The sequence below is a fragment of the Danio aesculapii genome, chromosome 19 (genome assembly GCF_903798145.1).
Source record: "Danio aesculapii chromosome 19, fDanAes4.1, whole genome shotgun sequence".
NCBI lineage: Eukaryota > Metazoa > Chordata > Actinopteri > Cypriniformes > Danionidae > Danio > Danio aesculapii.
The window spans coordinates 5193037-5213456 of NC_079453.1; the positions used below are offsets into that span (position 1 = coordinate 5193037).

The 20420-nt window shown below is 35.5% G+C and overlaps 1 protein-coding gene across 1 annotated transcript in view; it reads left to right on the top strand.

The window, feature by feature from the left end:
* The window catches only part of col22a1 (collagen, type XXII, alpha 1), a 132275-nt gene that overhangs the window by 42986 nt on the left and 68869 nt on the right, over positions 1 to 20420 (top strand). The window contains exons 5-15 of the mRNA XM_056479361.1: positions 139 to 250; positions 527 to 650; positions 2474 to 2749; positions 4262 to 4342; positions 6578 to 6694; positions 8587 to 8631; positions 8742 to 8804; positions 9029 to 9067; positions 16786 to 16839; positions 19307 to 19360; positions 19434 to 19487. Coding sequence (XP_056335336.1) covers positions 139 to 250; positions 527 to 650; positions 2474 to 2749; positions 4262 to 4342; positions 6578 to 6694; positions 8587 to 8631; positions 8742 to 8804; positions 9029 to 9067; positions 16786 to 16839; positions 19307 to 19360; positions 19434 to 19487 — 1019 coding nt within the window. The remainder of the gene's footprint in view (positions 1 to 138; positions 251 to 526; positions 651 to 2473; positions 2750 to 4261; positions 4343 to 6577; positions 6695 to 8586; positions 8632 to 8741; positions 8805 to 9028; positions 9068 to 16785; positions 16840 to 19306; positions 19361 to 19433; positions 19488 to 20420) is intronic.

Consider the following 20420-nt stretch of genomic DNA (forward strand, 5'->3'; position numbering starts at 1 on the left):
TACAAATGGGAGGGAGCCCAGGGCTCAATGACCTTTTGAGCTCAGGGCTCTCTCCCGGGACAGCATGCCAAACTTGCTTATAATCAATCATCAGCTAAGTGTGAACTCTTGAAATTCTGGTTCCCATGTTGGTTTCAGGTTTCGATTTGATGGAGTTCTTCAACGTAAGAGATTTTCTTGGAGAAAAATTTGAGCCTGGTCAGACTCCTTACGTCCGGCTTGGTGCATTGCCTATTGTCCAAAAAACAGAGTAAGTCAATATTACTTTTACATACTTTTTCCCCCTGACATTTGCATGTTTTCCCCACTCTTTTTGTAGTAACTCATTTTTTTAACCTCTTAAAAACTCATCTTTGATCATAAAAAGTTTGTGCCAAACCCATTTAACATGTGAAGTGAAAGCAAATATCATAAGCCAATACACATTACAATAAGGATGCATGTTGAAAACACCCGATGAACGATGTCATTAACTATTTTTGTCCATTTGTTGTCAATTACCAGAGGTTTCTTTGTTGTGTTGCAGAGATGTGTTACCTCAGGGTCTGCCAGATGAATATGCCTTCGTGACCACATTTAAGTTCAGGAAAACGTCCCGTAAGGAAGACTGGTACCTGTGGCAGGTCTATGACAAATATGGCATCCCCCAGGTGTGGATTACATCATTAAAATCATCAATGAAGCGATCTAAAACGAAACAAATTTTAAGTGTGGTTAATTCATAAACTAATTTCGAGAGGATCACGTGCTTATGATCAACACGGCTGGCTCCTCATTAGCTCCGTAATCTGACCCATTAGTAGTGGTGGACAAAGCGAGGCTTCGTGAAACACTGAAACGGTTGAAGCAAATGTATCGAAGCTTCGAAACGTTTCGAAACCCCACTCTACAGTGACGCCTAGTGGTCATTTTTTATGTATTGCACTGGAACAGTTTCAACAAAGAACAGTTGAGCAGATTGAGGTATTAAACCCCACTTTGTAAGCTGGAATCCGCAAGTGATGTAGTGGAGTGTTTAGGGTTCCTGACTTCCATGTGGGGATTGTTGGTTCGAATCCAGGCTGATAAAGTTATTTTGAAATGCTTTAATATCAGTTTGAGATGCTTTGTTTGTGTATCGTTTTGTTTCAACATTGGTCTGACGTCCGAATAAACACTTTGTGAATAAATATAGCTTGTTTCAGTCATAAAACAGGGTTGTTGCTAGATCAGATACAGTTGTGGACAGAAGTTAACAAGAATTATTTATATTATTCATTAAATTTCCCATTTATTGTATTTTAATAACGTCTACCACAACCCTAAATCCAACCATCACAGTACTGTAAGATATTAATTATTGTTTTACAGTTACAAAAATGATGCTAAATTGATTGCGTATCAGTAGCTGTATCCTATCTAGACTACACCATAAACAGTAACATGATTAAAATACATAAAATCACGATTTTGGAGTATTTGTACAAGTCGGGATTCGAACCCAAAAGTCAAATGAAGTCTGTAATAATATGCACACGCACAGGCCATACGTGTCAAAAGCTTACATGTGACCCTGTCAGTCAAATGCAGATTCTCCAAGTCTCGAAACGCTTCTGAACTGATCGATGCTTTGAATCGCTTTAGTCACGTGACCAGGTGTTTTGAAACACTTTAGTCACGTGACCTGGGTGTTTCGGATCATGCTTCGGTGCAGTGTTTCGAAACACTTGCGCTTCTGGATCTCGACACTGTGTCGAAACGTCAGTTTCACGTCAGCCATCCCTACCCATTAGATGATTACGGATGCATTTTTTCACTCCAATTATCTTCGTCTTGAAGCTGCCCCCTTCCACCCCTACTTCCTCCCCCTTTTTTCCGATCGGACGACACGGTGGCCCAGTGGCTAGCGCTGTGGCCTCAGAGCAAGAACACCACTGGTCCAACCTCCTATCAGACTGGTTGGTGTTTCTGTGCGGAGTTTACATGTTCTCCCCGTGTTCGCGTGGGTTTCCCCCGGGTCCCCCGGTTTCCTCCCACCATCCAAAAACATAAAACATAGTCAATCGACTAAACAAATTATCAATGAAACAACCCTAGTTTACACTTCTCACGCAGCGACAAGCAGGGGAGTTCTCGAGACCTACCTGAGCTCGAACTCCCCTCTCGCCCTTCTAATGGGTGGGAGCCCCGGGCTCGAGGATATTATGAGCTCAGGGCTCTCTCCCGGGACAGCATGCCAAATACGCTTTATTGATTATCAGCTAAGTGTGAACTCTTGAAGATAATATTTAGATAACTCTTGCTGGATTAATTAATGGACTGGGGGTGGATCCAAAATATGTAAAGAGCTTTGAGTAGGCCTTCCCAGAAAAGCGCTGTATAAATGTAAGGATGTGTATAAATTATTATATTTAAAAATGCTCAATTATAACAATCCTGAACTGCATTATTTCTTGTGTTTTGTTGTTGAATTTACTCTGCAAATATTGTCCAGGTGTCGATCCGTCTGGATGGAGAGAACAGGGCGGTGGAGTATAACGCTGTGGGCCTGACGAAGGATGCAGTGCGGGCGGTTTTTAGGAACCCAGAGGTGGACAATCTGTTTGACCGTAACTGGCATAAGATCGGCATGAGGGTGGACTCCAAATCGGTGTCGCTCTTCCTGGACTGCAAACACATCGAGACGCTGCCCATCGAGGAAAGAGAAGACATTGACATCCAGGGAAAAACTGTCATTGGGAAGAGGCTCTATGACAGTGTTCCTATTGATGTAAGCATTTGGTGTTTCAGGTTTATTCATACTTTTATTCATTAAGAGTGAGGAAATGTATTAATGTGGCAGTGAAGAATTAAGGATTAAGAATTGAAGACTTATTTATTTACTTATTTTTTTATTTATTTAATTTATTTATAATGCAAATATATTTTAATTGTAATTATTTATTTATTCATTCATTTATTTTATTGATTTAATTTATTTATAATGCAGACAAATCTTAATTTATAATTATTAATTCATTCATTTATTTATTTTTATTTATTTATTTATTTTATTTATAATGCAGACATCATATTTTAATTTATAATTATTTATTTAATTTGAATTTTTACATTTATTTATAATGCAAACATAATTGATTTATAATTATTAATTTATTTTTATTTATTTCATTTAGAATGCAGACATCATATTTTACTTTATAATTATTTATTTATTTATTTTTTATTAAATTTATTAATCCAGACATATTTTGATTTATAATTTTTATTCGTTCATTTATTTTTATTGATTAATTTTATTTTATTTAATTAATTTATAATGCAGACATATTTTGATTTATAATTGTTTATTTATTCATTCTTTCATTTATTCATTTATTTTATTTTATTTATAATGCAGACATATTTTGATTTATAATTATTTATTTATTCATTCTTTCATTTATTTTATTTAATTAATTGATAATGCAGACATTTTAATTTATAATTGTTTATTATTTCATGCGTTCATTTATTTTATTTATTTATTTATTTATAATGCAGACATATTTTAATTGTAATATTTATTCGTTCATTCATTTATTTTATTTATAATGCAGACATATTTTAATTTATAATTATCTATTTAATTTACTTATTATGCAGACATTTTTTATTAATTAAATCATTCATTTATTTTTATTTATAACTAATTTATAATGCAGACATATTTTAATTTACATTTATTTATTTATTTAAAACGTAGACCTGATAGTTTAATTTATAATAATTTGCCATTTTTAAATAATTACATTTCTCTAGCATCAATTTAGCATATAAAATGATTTCTTAAGATTCATTTAATCATTTTATCTTATTAATAGTTCATAATTTTTTTGTTTAGTTTCCATTTTCATTTAAAATTAAGTAATTACATGTCATTTTTGTAGATTTATTCATTTTCACACACACACCACATTTGTTTATTATTATTTGTTTTAACTTTTGTTTATTGCTATATAACATTAAACTAAATAACATGTTTTTTCCTTAGTATTTAAATTAACTTCAAGTAATTGTTTAAGTTAGGTTGATCACTTTATGAGTATAGTTAACTACAATAAACCTACTCTGAAAATTCAGCTTTGCATCACACGCATTAAGAAGAACAAGAGATCTCTTTCTAAAAACATGTTATAAAAAGATCTCAATGACCCCAAATGTCTAAACATGTTTCTAAAGTTTTAAATCACAGTTGATTCAACCAGTCTCCCCTCTCTCTCTGTGCGTATTTCCTCTCTAGTTTGACCTGCAGAGGATGGTGATCTACTGTGATGGTAAACAGTCCGAGCAGGAGACGTGCTGCGATATTCCTGGTGGCTTAGTAAGTGCATCTGAATCACAAACATCTTTATTCTTGCCTCATTACTGTGGATCTGCAAAAAGGAAATGTAAACACGTCACCTGCAGGCACAAAAAAAAAGGTCTTGCTTTTTAGTCCTCGATGAAGATTTCATCATCTGGTGTTCTGAATTTCTTCTGGAGCTGCTCTCCTTTCCTTTTTCTTTTCTGTGTAACACATTGAAGCCGTGTATGAAGCCGCACACTTGCTCACGCATTCACTAATCCTTATATAGTGTATGGCAGTTGAGTGAACGTCCCATGATGCTTTGTGTGAATTTCGTAGATTTCGTTAGACTGTAGACAATCATTGAAGTGTTAATAATGTGCCATTTTTCTCCTCAAAGTTCATCCATTATATAGGAATAATGAAACGAAACCTATTAGGATTAGCAAATTGCTAAAAGCAGACCATTACTAGTGGTAAAATAATATTACAGTCGTGAAGCTATTTTCATGATGGATGAAAATGAAGCACAAAGTCAAATGCACTGTTCTACCTTTTTGTGAGCTGGAGAACAGCCCGTAATGGACAGATTAGTCATGAATGTTGCATTTTCCATGCGGTAAATTGCTCTTTTTGGCTTTATAAATAGACTGTCACTGTTCATTTGTCACATTTATCGTATTATTTGATGACAAAGAGAGAGAGAGAAAAAAAACACCTCCTTGTTGTGCTTTTATTTATATTTTTAAATATTTATTTTCTTACCTCGAGTTTTGAAAAAATTAAAATGTAGTATACAAATATTATATAAAATATAATTGGAATACATTTTTATATATTTACCAGCCAATTTATTAGGTACACCTGTCCAACTGCTCGTTAACACAAATTTCTAATCAGCCAATCACATGGCAGAAGCTCAATGCATTTAGGCATGTAGACATGGTCAAGATGATCTGCTGCAGTTCAAACCGAGCATCAGAATGAGGAACAAAAGTGATTTAATTGACTTTGAACGTGGCATGGTTGTTGGTGCCAGACGGGCTGGTCTGAGTATTTCAGAAACTGCTGATCTACTGGGATTTTCACGCACAACCATCTCTAGGGTTTACAGAGAATGGTCTGAAAAGGAGAAAATATCCAGTGCGTGGCAGCTCTGTGGGCTCTAATGCCTTAATGATGCCAGAGGTCAGAGGAGAATGGCCAATTCTGCTGCAACATTCGGATGGTAGAGTCAGAATTTGGCAAAACAACATGAAAGCAGTGATCCATCCTGCCTTGTATCAACGGTTCAGGCTAGTGATGGTGATGTAATGGATATTTTCTTGGTCCAATTGAGCATCGTGTCAACACTACAGCCTACCTGAGTTTTGTTGCTGACCGTGTCCATCCCTTTATGTCCACAGTGTACCCATCTTCTGATGCCTACTTCCAGCAGTAAAATACGCCATGTCAAACAGCGTGAATCATCTCAGACTGGTTTCTTGAACATGACAATGACCTCATTGTACTCAAATGGCCTCCACAGTCACCAGAATCCAATAGAGCACCTTTGGGATGTAGTGGAATGGGAGATTCGCATCATGGATGTGCAGCTGACAAATCTGCAGCAACTGTGATGCTATCATGTCAGTATAGACCAAAATCTTTCCAGTACCTTGTTGAATCTACGCCATGAAGGATTAAGGCAGTTTTGAAGGCAAAAAGGGGCCCAACCCGTTACTAGTAAAGTGTACCTAATAAAGTGGCCGGTGAGTGTATACATAATTTGTCCTACACTACTGTTGAATCATCAGTAATTCATATTTTTTGCTGGGTTTCCAGCTTCTCGACAGAGTCCTGAAATAATCCTGGCTTAAAAGTACACACAAATGAAAATGATGTTATTAATTACGCGTGAGTTACTTTCTTGAAACTCTGGTGACGTGTGTTCATCTTCAGACCACATATTAAGATATTTTAGGTGAAAACTGAAAGCTCCCTCATCCTTCATACACAACAAGGTTCTTGATACCTTTAAAGTTCAGAAAAAATACCAAAAACATCCTCAAAACTGACCACATGCTGTCATTTGTTTAGCTGAAATACTTTCAAGCTGCAAGAATACTATTGCGTGCATAAAATCAAAAGTAATAACTTTACTTATAAACATTTTCATGAAATCGTTCACTCAAACAGCTGATACAGTGCACTATATAGTGAATAGGGAGTGGTTTCAGACACAGTTGAGGTCCCTTTCTGTTTCCTTGTTCACTTTCTGTTCTGGTTCAGTGTGAACAAACCCTGGTGACTGAAGCCCCTCCAGTCCCACTGCCCACCCCGAAACCTACAAGCGCCGAGCAGAAGAAACCAGCCGCTGCCAACTGCTCCTGTCCTGCTGGGCAACGGGTAAGAGCGTCAAAGGGGACGAGCTGATGAAACACTACTCTAACATGCAGAAAATTGAATACCTGCCTTATTATGATGCAGTATGGTAATTGAGGTAATTGATGGTACTTTTGTAAGAAATGGCGACATTATAGATGTAGTTTAGGCTATATGGTATAACATGTTTTGTATACATGTTGTTCATTATCACAAACAAACACATCTTATAGCACAGTTGCATTAAAAATGCATTTAAAATAGCAACACAGGCTCATGCTGAAAACGTAGCCCTATATACATTTCTGGAGATTGTGAATTATGTAGCCAGAGGTATGTATGGCTGCATATTGCCTTTGAAACAAATGCTACAGGGCGATATGACGCTGTTCCTTTACTCAATACTAACTGACCACTTACGTCTATATGGACGGCTTTCACGCTGTTCCCAGTTTGTCCAGTGGCTCACCGCGGACATTAGATGAAGAGAAAAGTTGACCCAGATGACGATGTTCAAGTCTGATGAAGAACGGTTCCAGAAAGCAAAAAAAAAGAAGCCAAAAAATGAAATAAACAAGTAAATAATAGTGTAAAATCTGAATGTGGTAAAATCTGAAAACGTGGTAAAAATTAGACGAGGGCTTTTCTTTTTCCGAATTGCTTTTTAAAACTGCCGGTTGGGTTTACGGAAGTGGGTGGGTCAATTGATGCTTTTGAAAACACTATTGGTTGGGTTTAGGGAAGAACGAGGGTGGGTCAGTTGATCAGTCAGTCAGTCAGTCAGTCAGTCAGTCAGTCAGTCGACATTGGCCTCTGGTGGATTTACGAGAGTACAACAGGCACGAATGGCACTCGCAAGAGCAATTTGAGATCTTAAAAAGTGTACACAGCGGCCTCTGGTGGATTTGTGAAAGCAAAAACTGCAAAAAAAAAAACTTAGCTCCTGGGACGTATTTGGCGCTCTACAGAAATGTACATAGCGGTAAGTTTTTAAAATGAGACTGGGTTTAAAAATAGAGTGTAGTTTAGACATTGAACCAGAATAAATGTAATTATATCAATAATATTGTAAAAAAATTATTATAAAAATATTAATATTAATAATAAATTAAATAAATAAACTTTTTCCTTAAATATAGCCTTAAATTATAGCTTAATTATATTGACACGAGACTAATGTAAAGGGAAAAATGCAACTATTGGATTTTTTTCTGCTAATTTTATTATCATGTTTTAGTTTAAAATACAGTATATTTAATCATTTTTTTTAATAATTATAATAATAATGAACTAAATAATAAAAAACACAATATTAAAAAAAATATTTAAACATTTAAGCATTTATTAAATATAAATTAAGCATGTCAAAGAAATTCCAAATATATATATATATATATATATATATATATATATATATATATATATATATATATATATATATATATATATATATATAATAAAATTTATATTTTGACATGAGTGTGAAGAAAATAATTGCAATTATTAGATGTGATTGTTAATGTTATTATAGTTTTAGTTTGTAATATATTTAAATTAATTTTAAATAATTCTAATAATAACTAACTAAATAATAAAAAAAAAAATCAATAGTACATAAATTATATCTACAACTTGTACAAAAGCATTTATTAAATATGAATTAAATAAGCATGTCATAGATGTTCAAAATATAGGTCGACAGTATTTGTTATTATCTGTTATTGAACAACGACTTGGCAATGTTTGACAGAAATTAATTCAGTGCAACATATAAGGCCAGATATCAATTTTTTATGCTGAATTCATTTGTAATGCATTCACTTGCTTTTTGTAATGCATTCGTTCTTAACACTCTCATTTTTCTTTTAAAATCATTGTCACTGGCTATCTCTCTCTCAATCTTTCCCAATCTACAGGGTGAGACAGGTCTACCGGGTACCCCAGGGCCCAAGGGTGAAAAGGTCAATTAGCATTTTACAATCACAACATCCTCAATATGCATCTTCATATCTCCGAATTGCGTTTCTGATTGGTTTCTCACCGGGTTACTGCACAAACTGTACATCTGCAGGGGGATCCTGGTCTTAAAGGGGCAGAAGGACCACCAGGACTCAAAGGGCTGAAAGGAGAACGTGTACGCCACCAATATATCACTTAAAACATTTTCTTGATTGTTTAAATGAACCTAAAACAGTATGGATATATATTAGAATAACCTGCTTTTTCTGCAGTATTGTGGATAGATAGTTAACAGTAAAGAAAACTTGATTTATTTTCATATGCTTTCGATTTTCAACTCCTGTTTCTTCCTCTCTGAGCCTGGAGAATAATTGATCTGTGTTGATTGATTATTTGCAGGGTCAGGCTGTCTCTATCAAAGGTGATAGAGGAGAGAAGGTAAGGTCATGAATTTAACAGTCAAACTCCTCCAGATGCAAAATAAAAACAGGGAATGTATCCACCTTATTTTTGATGTAAGAACAAGTGCAGCTTTTAGAATGTGCAAAATTACATTGGTCTTCTTCCTTATTGTCAAAATCATCATTTCTAATTAAAACGTAGGGAAGGAAAGTGTTAGCCAAAACATTTGCTGTTATATTCCCCAAAGAATGTCAAATTTAAAAAAAAGGTAACACAATTACTCTGGGAGTGCAGATCATGACCTTTTAATTTACATTTCTAATTAAATATTTTTAGGGCTCATGTCAATCAAACAGCTAAATCTCTCTCTTTATGAGTAGCAAAATTATGCAGCTAGACTAGGACATCTTACATTATAAATCATGCTAATAACAACTGTAAAACATGCTAGCAATACAGTAAACATCCTAGAGACATTATCAACATGCTAACTATTGCTAATGAAATTAAAACCACGCTAGAAACATGCTTACAGACTGTATGCTAACAAAATGCTAAATATGTTAGCATTAGCAATATCATTATGAATGTAAACAAAATTAGCCATGTGTTAAGCATATTAGAAATATCTTAGCATATGTTAGGCCAATAGCCTCGTGGTTAGTGCGTCGACACATAGCTCTGAGGTACTCGCGGCGACCTGAGTTCGATTCCCGGCTCGAGGTCCTTTGCCGATTCTTCCCCTATCTTTGCTCCCCACACTTTCCTGTCTCTAATCTCCACTGTCCTATCAATAAAGGTGAAAACCCTTATTAAATAATTATAAATTAAAGTAAACAAGCATGTCATAAATATTTAAAAATATAGGTCAAAATGTATAGATTAGCCTTAAGATGAATTATTTTGACATGAGACTGTGAAGAAAATAATTGCAATTATTGGATGTTATTATTATAGTTTTATTTTGTAAAATATTAAAATAAATAATTCTAATAATAATTAACTAAATAAAAAAAAACAATAGTACATAAATTATATGAACTATGTACAAAAGCATTTCTCTAAGCATTTATTAAATATTACGTCAACAACGTCAAGAAAAGAACGTCACTACAAACGCAGAAGCAATTCTCAGACTTTGATTGAAGATTACCAAAACAAACACATTAAATATTACGTCAACAACGTCAACAAAAGAACGTCACTACAAACACAGAAGCAATTCTCAGACTTTGATTGAAGATTACCAAAACAAACACAATAAATATTACGTCAACAAAAGAACGTCACTACAAACACAGAAGCAATTCTCAGACTTTGATTGAAGATTACCAAAACAAACACAATAAATATTACGTCAACAACGTCAACAAAAGAACGTCACAACAAACACAGAAGCAATTCTCAGACTTTGATTGAAGATTACCAAAACAAACACAATAAATATTACATCAACAAAAGAATGTCACTACAAACGCAGAAGCAATTCTCAGACTTTGATTGAAGATTACCAAAACAAACACATGTTTTCAATGGTTTAACTTGCACGGATTCATTCTAACAATGTGAGCTGGCAAAATAACAATATTAAGGTCAACAAAAGTATAAATGAAAGCTTACAGAGACCCAAACCAATCATTTTGTCACTAGCACTTTTCTTTTAGTTATTTGCCTATATGGGCTAATGCATTGGAAGTGACCCTCAGTCACAGTAAATACTTTCATGTTGAAAAATGAGGTGGATTGTATATGTTTGTGCTTGTTTGTGCATGTGCGTGTGTATGTGTGTGTCTTCCCATCATTTTGTGCACAACTGAAGCCATTTTCTTCACAAACGTTGTTATTCCCTTCAATCCTAAGATTAGAAGAGAGCATAGCTGAAAAGAAAAATGATGCAAATTGCCACTCTTTTCATGATGAGAACAATAAAAATACCATATTCCGAACGGCTGAATTATGGGTCTGCCAACCTCAGAGGACATGCAAAACACGAACACCCACTCGCACGCTTAAAACAGACAGACAGACGGACTCCAGGGCATAATTTCCTCACAATAATATCCTAATTAACCTCTATCAAACAGAGATGCTTATGGGAGAACAAGACGACTGTGGTGTTTGGGAATCGATTGGCAGCTGTTGGGTTTTAAACACTTACCTGCGCTTATCATGTCAGTCCAGATTTCCATCATTTTGATTCACAGGCTGTGATTTTTGCCTGATTGAATGGAGGTAATTTGAGATTTCAGATGGACTCGGTCACTATTTGGCTAAATTTAGATGCCAGCTTACGCCCACAGCCTGAAAAATGTGGCATGCTGGACTGGTCAGTGGAATTTCCTGCAGCTGGCCTAGAAACCACACAAATAAAAATAAAATTCATACTTAGAGGTTTTGTTTTGTTTCTAGTCCAAATATCTAATTAGTTTAAATGAAGAAGCATTTAGTAGACAAGCAAAACTTGTCTTGTTTTCTGAAATAATAAGTCAAAATCGAGTTTTTCCATAAAACAAGAAACATATTCTGCCAATGGTGCAAACAGAAAAGTCAAAAACTCTTAAGTAAGAAAATCATTTTTTACAGTGGTGAAAATTGACTTGTATAGTACTTGAGCAGGTTAATAATAAACAGACACACAAAACAATGGCCGCAAGGTTTCAGGAGATGCTCAAAAAGCTTCCTAATGCAGGTGAAAATTCCATACAATTATTATTTTGTGTTAATTTACAGGACACAGCTCCTTTGCAAACATGCAGTGACTGACATTATGCTAACAACAGCACAGATTTTATTGCATCATTTTGCATAATTTATTTTTGACCAAAGTAAAATCTCAGTGAAGATTTTCAAACATATTCTAACATAACACGTTGTCTCAATTGATAGTTAAAGTTATTTCAACTAAATGGCCATCAACTGAGCTGTTGTCTTTTGTTTGAAAAGCTGCTTTATGGAGAATGCTTTTGAAATGTTGCCACATCCCCTTTATAGAAGAGATTCTTATCACTGTCCCACAGATGGGATGTTTTCCAGTACACATTTAATAATAAAAAAATACAGTGTGAATACAATAAATTAATTAAATGTTCCACGCTGGTGGAATGATCTTCCAATTCTCACATGGACTGCTGATTCACTAGTATCATTCAAACGACAACTAAAACGAAGGGTGCACACTATGCTACCTGATAGTTTACTACATACTATGTTTCCTGGTTCATTTGACAAGTGTGAGTGCTCCGAATTGGGCCCAGGCGCATTTCAGTTGGCTGCTTTGGAAGAGGTGTGCTATAGCGCTGTTCAGTTGGGCTTTGGGCGCAGTACGCTTGTTGTGTGAGTACAAAGCATGCTTAATCGCAAAACTGAAGACACGATGCCACTTTTAAGGGACCGTTTCATATTGATTTATTAATCATTCTTACTTTTCAATGAACGCGAACGTCATAGTTTATTAAAGTGTCCTATTTCAGTTCAAGTCTACGTCAGAATTAAAAAAAAAAAATGCTCAGAGATGGGCGTGGCTAGCAGAGGGAGGAGTGGGCATGGCCGGCAGAACAGGGGAGAAAGAAAGGCTTTTGACAGTTTGCTCACCAGCTCAAGATAAAAATCTGATACAAAATGTAAGGAGACTCATGATTTTGTAGTTTATTTAAAAAGTTAAAATGCAAAGTAATAGACAATATTAATAATCAAATAATTTGATGTCATATTTGTTATATCATTGTAAAGATAATCTTTTTAAATGCTATAAATGAGGAAGACTTCTCTCCTCCTGAATCCCCGGGTCTGAATGCAGACAACGTAGATAGGATAGCAGTGCAGCAGGTCTTTTTCAATATCTATTCCAACCATTAACTCTGCCGATAATCTGGAGGATTTTAAACATGTGCGAACACAGTGTGGTGAGAAATCATGACAATGGCAGCACAGATAGGAAATATGTCTGAATGGTAACGAACTCAACTGATAAAAGACAGTAGTAGTCTGCCATTCTCCAATTCTCGGAAATCTATGCAACAAACTCTGTGGATCATGGAAACAAACACACACAAGCCCTCATGAACAGGTAAATACTGCGTGTAGTGCGCAGTCTCACAGCTTGGCAGGTCTGTGTTCTGTCTAGATAAGTCTGTCATCAGAAAGCAGGTGCTCTCATGAATAATTAAGAAGCAGGGTCTTCTTATAGGATAAGAAAACTCAGCTATGAATGATTATGAGAAACCAATACATCAGCACTCCACTAGCAGATTCGCGCTACGTCACCGATTCTGATCCTGCCCCAAAAATTATTTTAAACCCGGAAGATAAAATTAGCTGACAAAAGCTCAAAATGATCCAGTTTTCCCCACTATTAAAGCTGACAGGTGCTAACCTTGTCTTAAATGATGCTCAACACACACAAATCTGTTAAAATCTCAAATAAAACCTCCAAACCTGCTAATATGTGCAGCATGAGGACTTTGATGATAATTTATTAGTGTCGAAAGTTGTGGATCTGTTCGTCAAAAAATTTGACTGTGTGTCACTGCATCCCAAACCACTAAAAATAATGCAAAACAATATAACTAAAGCAATGTCCACTGTGCTGAGCAAGAGCATTTATATTCCTGTTAAACTAAACAGTCGCATCATCGATGAAGCATGCTCAGGGTCAGGAGGCAAAAAATAAGGTAGTCGAGGGAGAGGGGAGGGGGCAAGTGTGCTTTGGCACTCTTCAAGGCAACTGTACTTAGTGTGAGTAAGCCCTAAAAACCCATCTCTTCTGCAATCACCTGAACCCCTGTGAACAAAACCAACCCCCCCCCCCCCCCCCAACCCCAAATGAGGTTGCAGCATTTTAATATATGACATACACAGCCATGTTATAAACATGTGAACTACTAGTTTCACATTTTTTATGCATGATTCAAAATTGCTTGTGTGTGTTTTTCTGTGAACAATATGTGTATCAGTGTCTTGCATGAATGTGTTCACGTGTGTATGTGTAAATGTCCCCGTAATCATATTTATCTGTGTGTTCTAATGTTAGCATAGCAGCATACGGAGGAGTTGGCTGGTTAAAATGCATGATGCCGCAAACGCATGTTTGTGTTTGAGGTCTGTCTCTGTCTTTCTTGAACCTTGTTATGTGCTCATTCCATCATCTTTGTCATACGGAGATGTTGTTTGTGTCAGAGCGATGTTGCAGTGACTCAATGACCAAGCAGAAAGAGATGTTGCTAAGTATTCTGCCATATCCAGTGTGTGATGAAACCATTTTAATGATATTTTCAGCAGTCAACATCTCAACACTGTCTGCTATATTTTTCAATGGGTTTCCTTGTCAGTGCTGGATTAGAAACTGGCCAAATTAGGTAGCTGAGCTACCCAGGTGATTATAATACATACTGTATTTGGAAGAAGTGTTGCATCAGGACCGATTCTGTGATGCATGTACACATACATCCCTGTTTAAATATCCTGATTGTGGTAGTTTGACAACATCATGCTTTTGGGTTTGTATGGGTGAAAATAGTAATCGTAGATACTAGTTTAAATAACTCAATTTTAATAACTAATTTCTTTTATCTTTAATATTTGACTAGATATTTTTCAAGACACTAGAATTCAGATTAAAGTGACATTTAAAGGCTTAACTAGGGTAATTAGGTGAGTCACTGTATAATGATGGTTTGTTCCGTAGACAATAAAAAACAAATATTGCTTAAGGGGGCTAATAATAATGACTTTCAAATGGTTTTTAAAAACCTGCTTTTATTCTAGCCAAAATAAAACAAATAAGACTTTCTCCAGAAGAAAAAATATTATAGGAAATACTGTGAAAAATGCCTTGCTCTGTTAAACATAATTTGGGAAATACCTTATAAAGAAAAAATAATTCACAGGAGGGCGACTAATTTTGACTTTAACTGTACACTCTCAGAAACAAAAGGCGAGCTGTCACTGGGGTGGTACCTTTTCAAAAAGGTATAAATTTGTACCTAAATGGTCCATTTTAATACCTTAAGGGTGCATAGTACCTAAAAAGTACAAAAGTGTTCCTCCTAATTTGTTTAGGTACTAATATATATGTTAGAGGTACCAATATGGACCCTGTGTACAAATGTGTACCTTTTGAAAAGATGGCACCCCAGTGACATCTCGTGTACATTTTTTTCAGAGAGTGTATTTGCGTCAAAATATAGTTCCATAGGCAGGGGCGCCCCTGGCGGACAAAAGTGTTGTTGCAGACGAAAGTGAAAAGGGCAGGGGAGGTGGGGTGTTGTTGCGGATGAAAGTGAAAAGGGTGGGGGTAGTTGTGGACGAAAGTGAAAAGGCCGTGGGGGGTGGGGGGTTATTGTTGCGGACGAAAGTGAAAAGGGCGAGGGTAGTTGTGGATGAAAGTGAAAAGGCTGTGGGGGGTGGGGGGTTATTGTTGCGGACGAAAGGGAAAAGGGCGGGGGGGATGGGCGTTGTTGAGGACGAAAGTGAAAAGGGTGGGGGCGATAGGCGTTGTTGCGGATGAAAGTGAAAAAGGCAGGGTGTGTTGTTGCGGACGAAAGTGAAAAGGGCAGGGGGGGGGATTGATGGGTTTGGGTGGTGTGTTGTCGTGAAGAGCGGGTGTGGTAGGGTGCATTGTTGCGGACGAAAGAGAAGACGGTGGGGTGATATTGGTTAGTTGTTGTTTAGGCCCCTAATGATATATCTGGGGGCCCTAAATCCTAATCTGGTCCCCTAGCCCCTGTACATAGGCATTCAGTGGAAATAGACCTGTGCTTAATAAAATATAACAAACAATACATGATTGCAATTTCTTTTGTAAATGATTAAACACTTCCAGCTGACAAATTTGTGCAAATTAAGTTTGGAGACAATGTGAATGTATAAAGGTTTAAAATGACAATGAATTCTGCACTGTCATCTTTATTCAGAGCATTTCAATGTGGTCATGTGATAGGCCCATGAACTTTTCCCGATTGTTATCAAACAATTTCATAACTGTAACAAGAGGCAAATCAATCATAATCTAATGTTAAAACTGCTATCATAACATTATTTATCAATATGTGGATTCTAGGAAGCTATAGAAATTAAAAATGTTAAACAGGAAATACGTTGGGACCATTGTTTTTGTTTACATCCCTCAAACTGGTCTCTAGTATTATAATGTGTCATCAATACATTTGTTTTCACTGAGGAGAAAACCCACTTCATTAGAGATAAACAAATCTTTACATCATGATTGATATTCAGTCTATGTTGTGGCCATTTTGTTTCACTTTCTCTTGAGGATGTTACTCTGTTATCGGCTGATTTTTTCAGAACTGTGGAGAACTTACAGGAGTAATCACAGGCTCTCAGTCTGCCAGCGTCTGAATCATGACTATAATCATAAAAGCTTTTCTCTTGTACGGTTACTGTAACTCTCACAATCCAGGAGGTTTCCTGGAGTGAACAAGATGCCTCAAAGCCAACAAATGACAGAACGATTACTGCAGTTTCCCTTAGAATATGTACTTATTTGCTTACAATATAATGACTGGTTGTAATTTTAAGTGAAAAAAGAAATGATGGTCAGATTTTGCTTGGTCGGTTTAATGAAGATTTTTTTTAGATCGCAAGTTTTAACAAGGACATTAATGTACACTGTTGCATAAAAGTAAACATGGGCCAGATATAAAGACAAAGAATATACTCACTGAAGGATGAAGAGTTCCGGGAGTCCAGTAGTCTCTTGCTGCAATGAGATTCTGAAATACTGTCTCTCTCCACAGGGGGACAGCGGTGAGTTTGGAGAACCTGGACTCACAGGAGACAGAGGAGAAAAAGTAAGACATGCTTGAGGGCATTTAAACCATTTCAAATGGCATTTTAGACAACGTTCAATTGTACAAAGCCTCTACACACAAAAAAAGATTGTTTGTTTAAAATACTTATTTAAAATGAGTTGAAACAATACAATTCTTGAGTTTTTTTAAGACAATTTGATTGTTTTGTGTTTAATCTACTGAAATCTACCAAATTTTTTCATGTTGCCCCAACACAAATCGATTTGTGTGTGGATAGTGGTGTAACGTATCACAAATCTCATGGTTCAGATCACACTACGGTTTTTGAGTCATGGATCGGACCATTTTTCAGATCAGCAAAAAAGAGAGCCATTTTTGATTGTACGTCGTCACACTGGGGGATACCAAACAAGGGCAAAGAGGCAGAGCGTGAGCGGAGCTACAGACATGCTGGCATTTTGCTTAGACAGATTGTTCTTTGGGAGAAATGCTTAATACTTCATTACCTGCAATGGAAATTTCTTTCCATTTAAACAAAACTATTACAGCAAAAACCATTGGTTTTAACAAACAGAACTTAGAACCTGTGATTTTTATAAAAAATAAAAAAAATATCAAGAAAGATCCAGGTGAAAAACATTCAATACAAAATATGATCTTTGCTACTGTTGCTGATAATGCTAAATATAGAAATCTAACATCTTGTACAACAGATCATATTTATTTTCAATTATTGATTCATCAATTCACACATAAAACTTCATGTTTGATTATAGGTGGATCATTTCTGAAAACCTATTCAGTGACATAATTCTGATAGTTGTTAAACAATGGAATTGCTACAACATTCACCAGCGTTAAGTTCCATTTAACTGTGATTTTAATCTTTACCATAAACATCAGTGTTTATATCTGAACTATAAACTGTTCTCCCAGGACTTCTGTGTTATTTCATTGTATGTGACGAACTGAAAATGTGTAAAAACATTCAAAATGTTCAAACGCAGATTTGAATGCAGCTCTTGGAAGGATTAATAAACAGGCTAATCATCATTTATCATTCATGTTACGCAGGTTTCAATTGAGATCATGATCTTTTAATGTTTTATTGTGCAGCTTGCACTGAATGCATTAATGCAGTCTAAACAAACAATGACAGAAAACACCTTTAATAATAACCTAAGAAAGCATTCAGGTCTCACCACAACTTAATCCCTCATCATTATATTTTACGGGAAAGGCAAAATGCTTCATACACATGATTTGACATGATTGGGAGGCTATGATCTCTCTGCAATTGTTATAAAGGTTGGATTAACCTACAAATTCAAAAAAGTTATTATTCTGTGGATCAGTTGAAATAATCATTGCTACGGTTGCTGATAATGCTAAATATGGAAATCTACCATCTTGTACAACAGATTATTTTCAATTAATGATTCAACAATTCACTCAGAAAACTTCAAATTTCATTATAAATGGATCATTTTTGAAAACCTATTCAGTGACATAACTTTGGTTGTTTGTCACCACCTATTGGTTACACAACGTAATTGCTACAACATTCACCAGCGTCAAGTTCCATTAAACAGTGTTTTCAATCTTTACCGTAAACATCAGTGTTTATGTCTGGACTTTAAACTGTTCTTCCAGTTCTTTTGTGTTATTTAATTTTTTTGTAACAAACTGAAAAATTGTAAAAACTGAATCTCTCTCGATCAAGCGCAGATTTGAAAGCAGCGCTTCGAAGGATTAATAAACATATGCGAATCATTGTAATTTATCATTTATGTTGCGTGGGTTTAAATTGAGATTATGATTCTTTAATGTTCTATTGTGCAGCTTTACACTGAATGTGTTAATGCAGGCTAAACAAACAGTGACAGAAAACACCTTTAATTAATAACCTAAGAAAACAGAATTAATAACCTAAGAAAGCATCTCACCTCATCATTATATTTTACAGAAAAGCCAAAATGCTTTCATACACCTGATTTGAGTGATGCAGGAGGCTATGATCTCTCTGCAATTGTTATAAACGTTGGATTAACCTACAAGTAAAAAAAAAAGTTACTAATCCACGAATCACATGCATTCCGAACTGTGGGTTGTGATTTGTACGTTACACCCCTAGTATTTAAGATCAAATGCACCCTGAAAAAAAATTATTTATTGGATTTACTCATTTCTTTTAAGGTAAGTGGTTGCAAAAAATTATATTGGCTGAATTTAATCTGGCTGAATTTAAACAAATAAAATTTAGTAATGTTTAACTTAATTTCTTTGTTTAAATTCAGCCCATATTAATTGTTTGCAACCACTTATCTTAAAAAAATACATTCAATGATATTCAATTCAGAGTACATTCAATTCAGAATACATTCAATGAATCTTTTTTTTCTTCGTGTTTGCATCCATGATGAGCAGAAGATACAGTACTTCAAATTAAACAAAACGAAATGTTACTATCAGTGATATTAATATGTGTTGTTAATATATTTTTTAGGGATCAGATGGTTTACCAGGCCTGGCTGGGAAAAAGGGTGATAAGGGTGAAAGAGTGAGTAACAGCTCATGTTGATTGTGTGTTTTTGGATCGATGCTGTCTGTTAATTTAGCATGTTGATACACAGGGGGATCAAGGAGTTGCTGGTGAAGCTGGGCTGCCTGGACCTCTCGGACCAAAGGTAAGACATTAACACTTAAGAGTTACAATGTTTCTTGATGAACTCGGGGTCAGAAATTAACCATAAGGGTACATAATTGTGCTTACTGCTTATAACGTAATCATTAGAGAGCTGTCAGAAGATTCATCGCATCCAAAATAAAAGCTTGTATTTACATAAAATAGAGTACTGTCAAAAGTTTTAGGCCAGCATTAAATCTGTTGTTTTACTGATGGATTTACGTGATCTTTTACCACAAAACAAGTCATAAGTGTACATTTTCTTGTAATTTTTTTAAAATTGAGACTTATATAGGGTGAATAAATGATCTTTCAGGTGATGTATGGTTTGTTAGGATATGAGTTAGGAATTATTTAGGTTTAATTGTTTAAGATAATGTCGGAGAGTGGCTGGCTGTCCTGGTTTGAGCTGCATTTCTACAGTGTTGATAGCAATATTGTCTGAATTGATGGAATTGGGAATGTTGAAAAGTGCAGATGGATTTTAATCAGTATTCAGTAGTAAAAGTTCATTTTCAGCATGATAATGATCTGCTAATTGCAGTGAAATCCTATCTGGAGATAAAAAAAAAAAAAACAGCTGATGAAACACAGTCATGAAATGGCCTCTACAGGGTCCAGACCTGAATATTATAGAGGCTGTATAAGATCAACTGGACAGAAAAAGAAGGATAAGCACTCTAATCCTAAAGAAGAACTCTGTAAAGTGCTAAAAGAAGCCTGATATTATTACACAGCACATTTATTTCAGAAAATGTCAGGACAATTAGAACAGGATAGTGCCAAAGGAATCCACATTAAATCATAGACTGTAAAAGATATGGATGTAGTATCCGTGACGTCACCCATAGGTTTCTGAAGAACGCAAAAGAAGCTACAAGTAGGCGTGGCCAACCGTCGCCAATTTGTTCACGCGTCAACGCATCGATTGGGG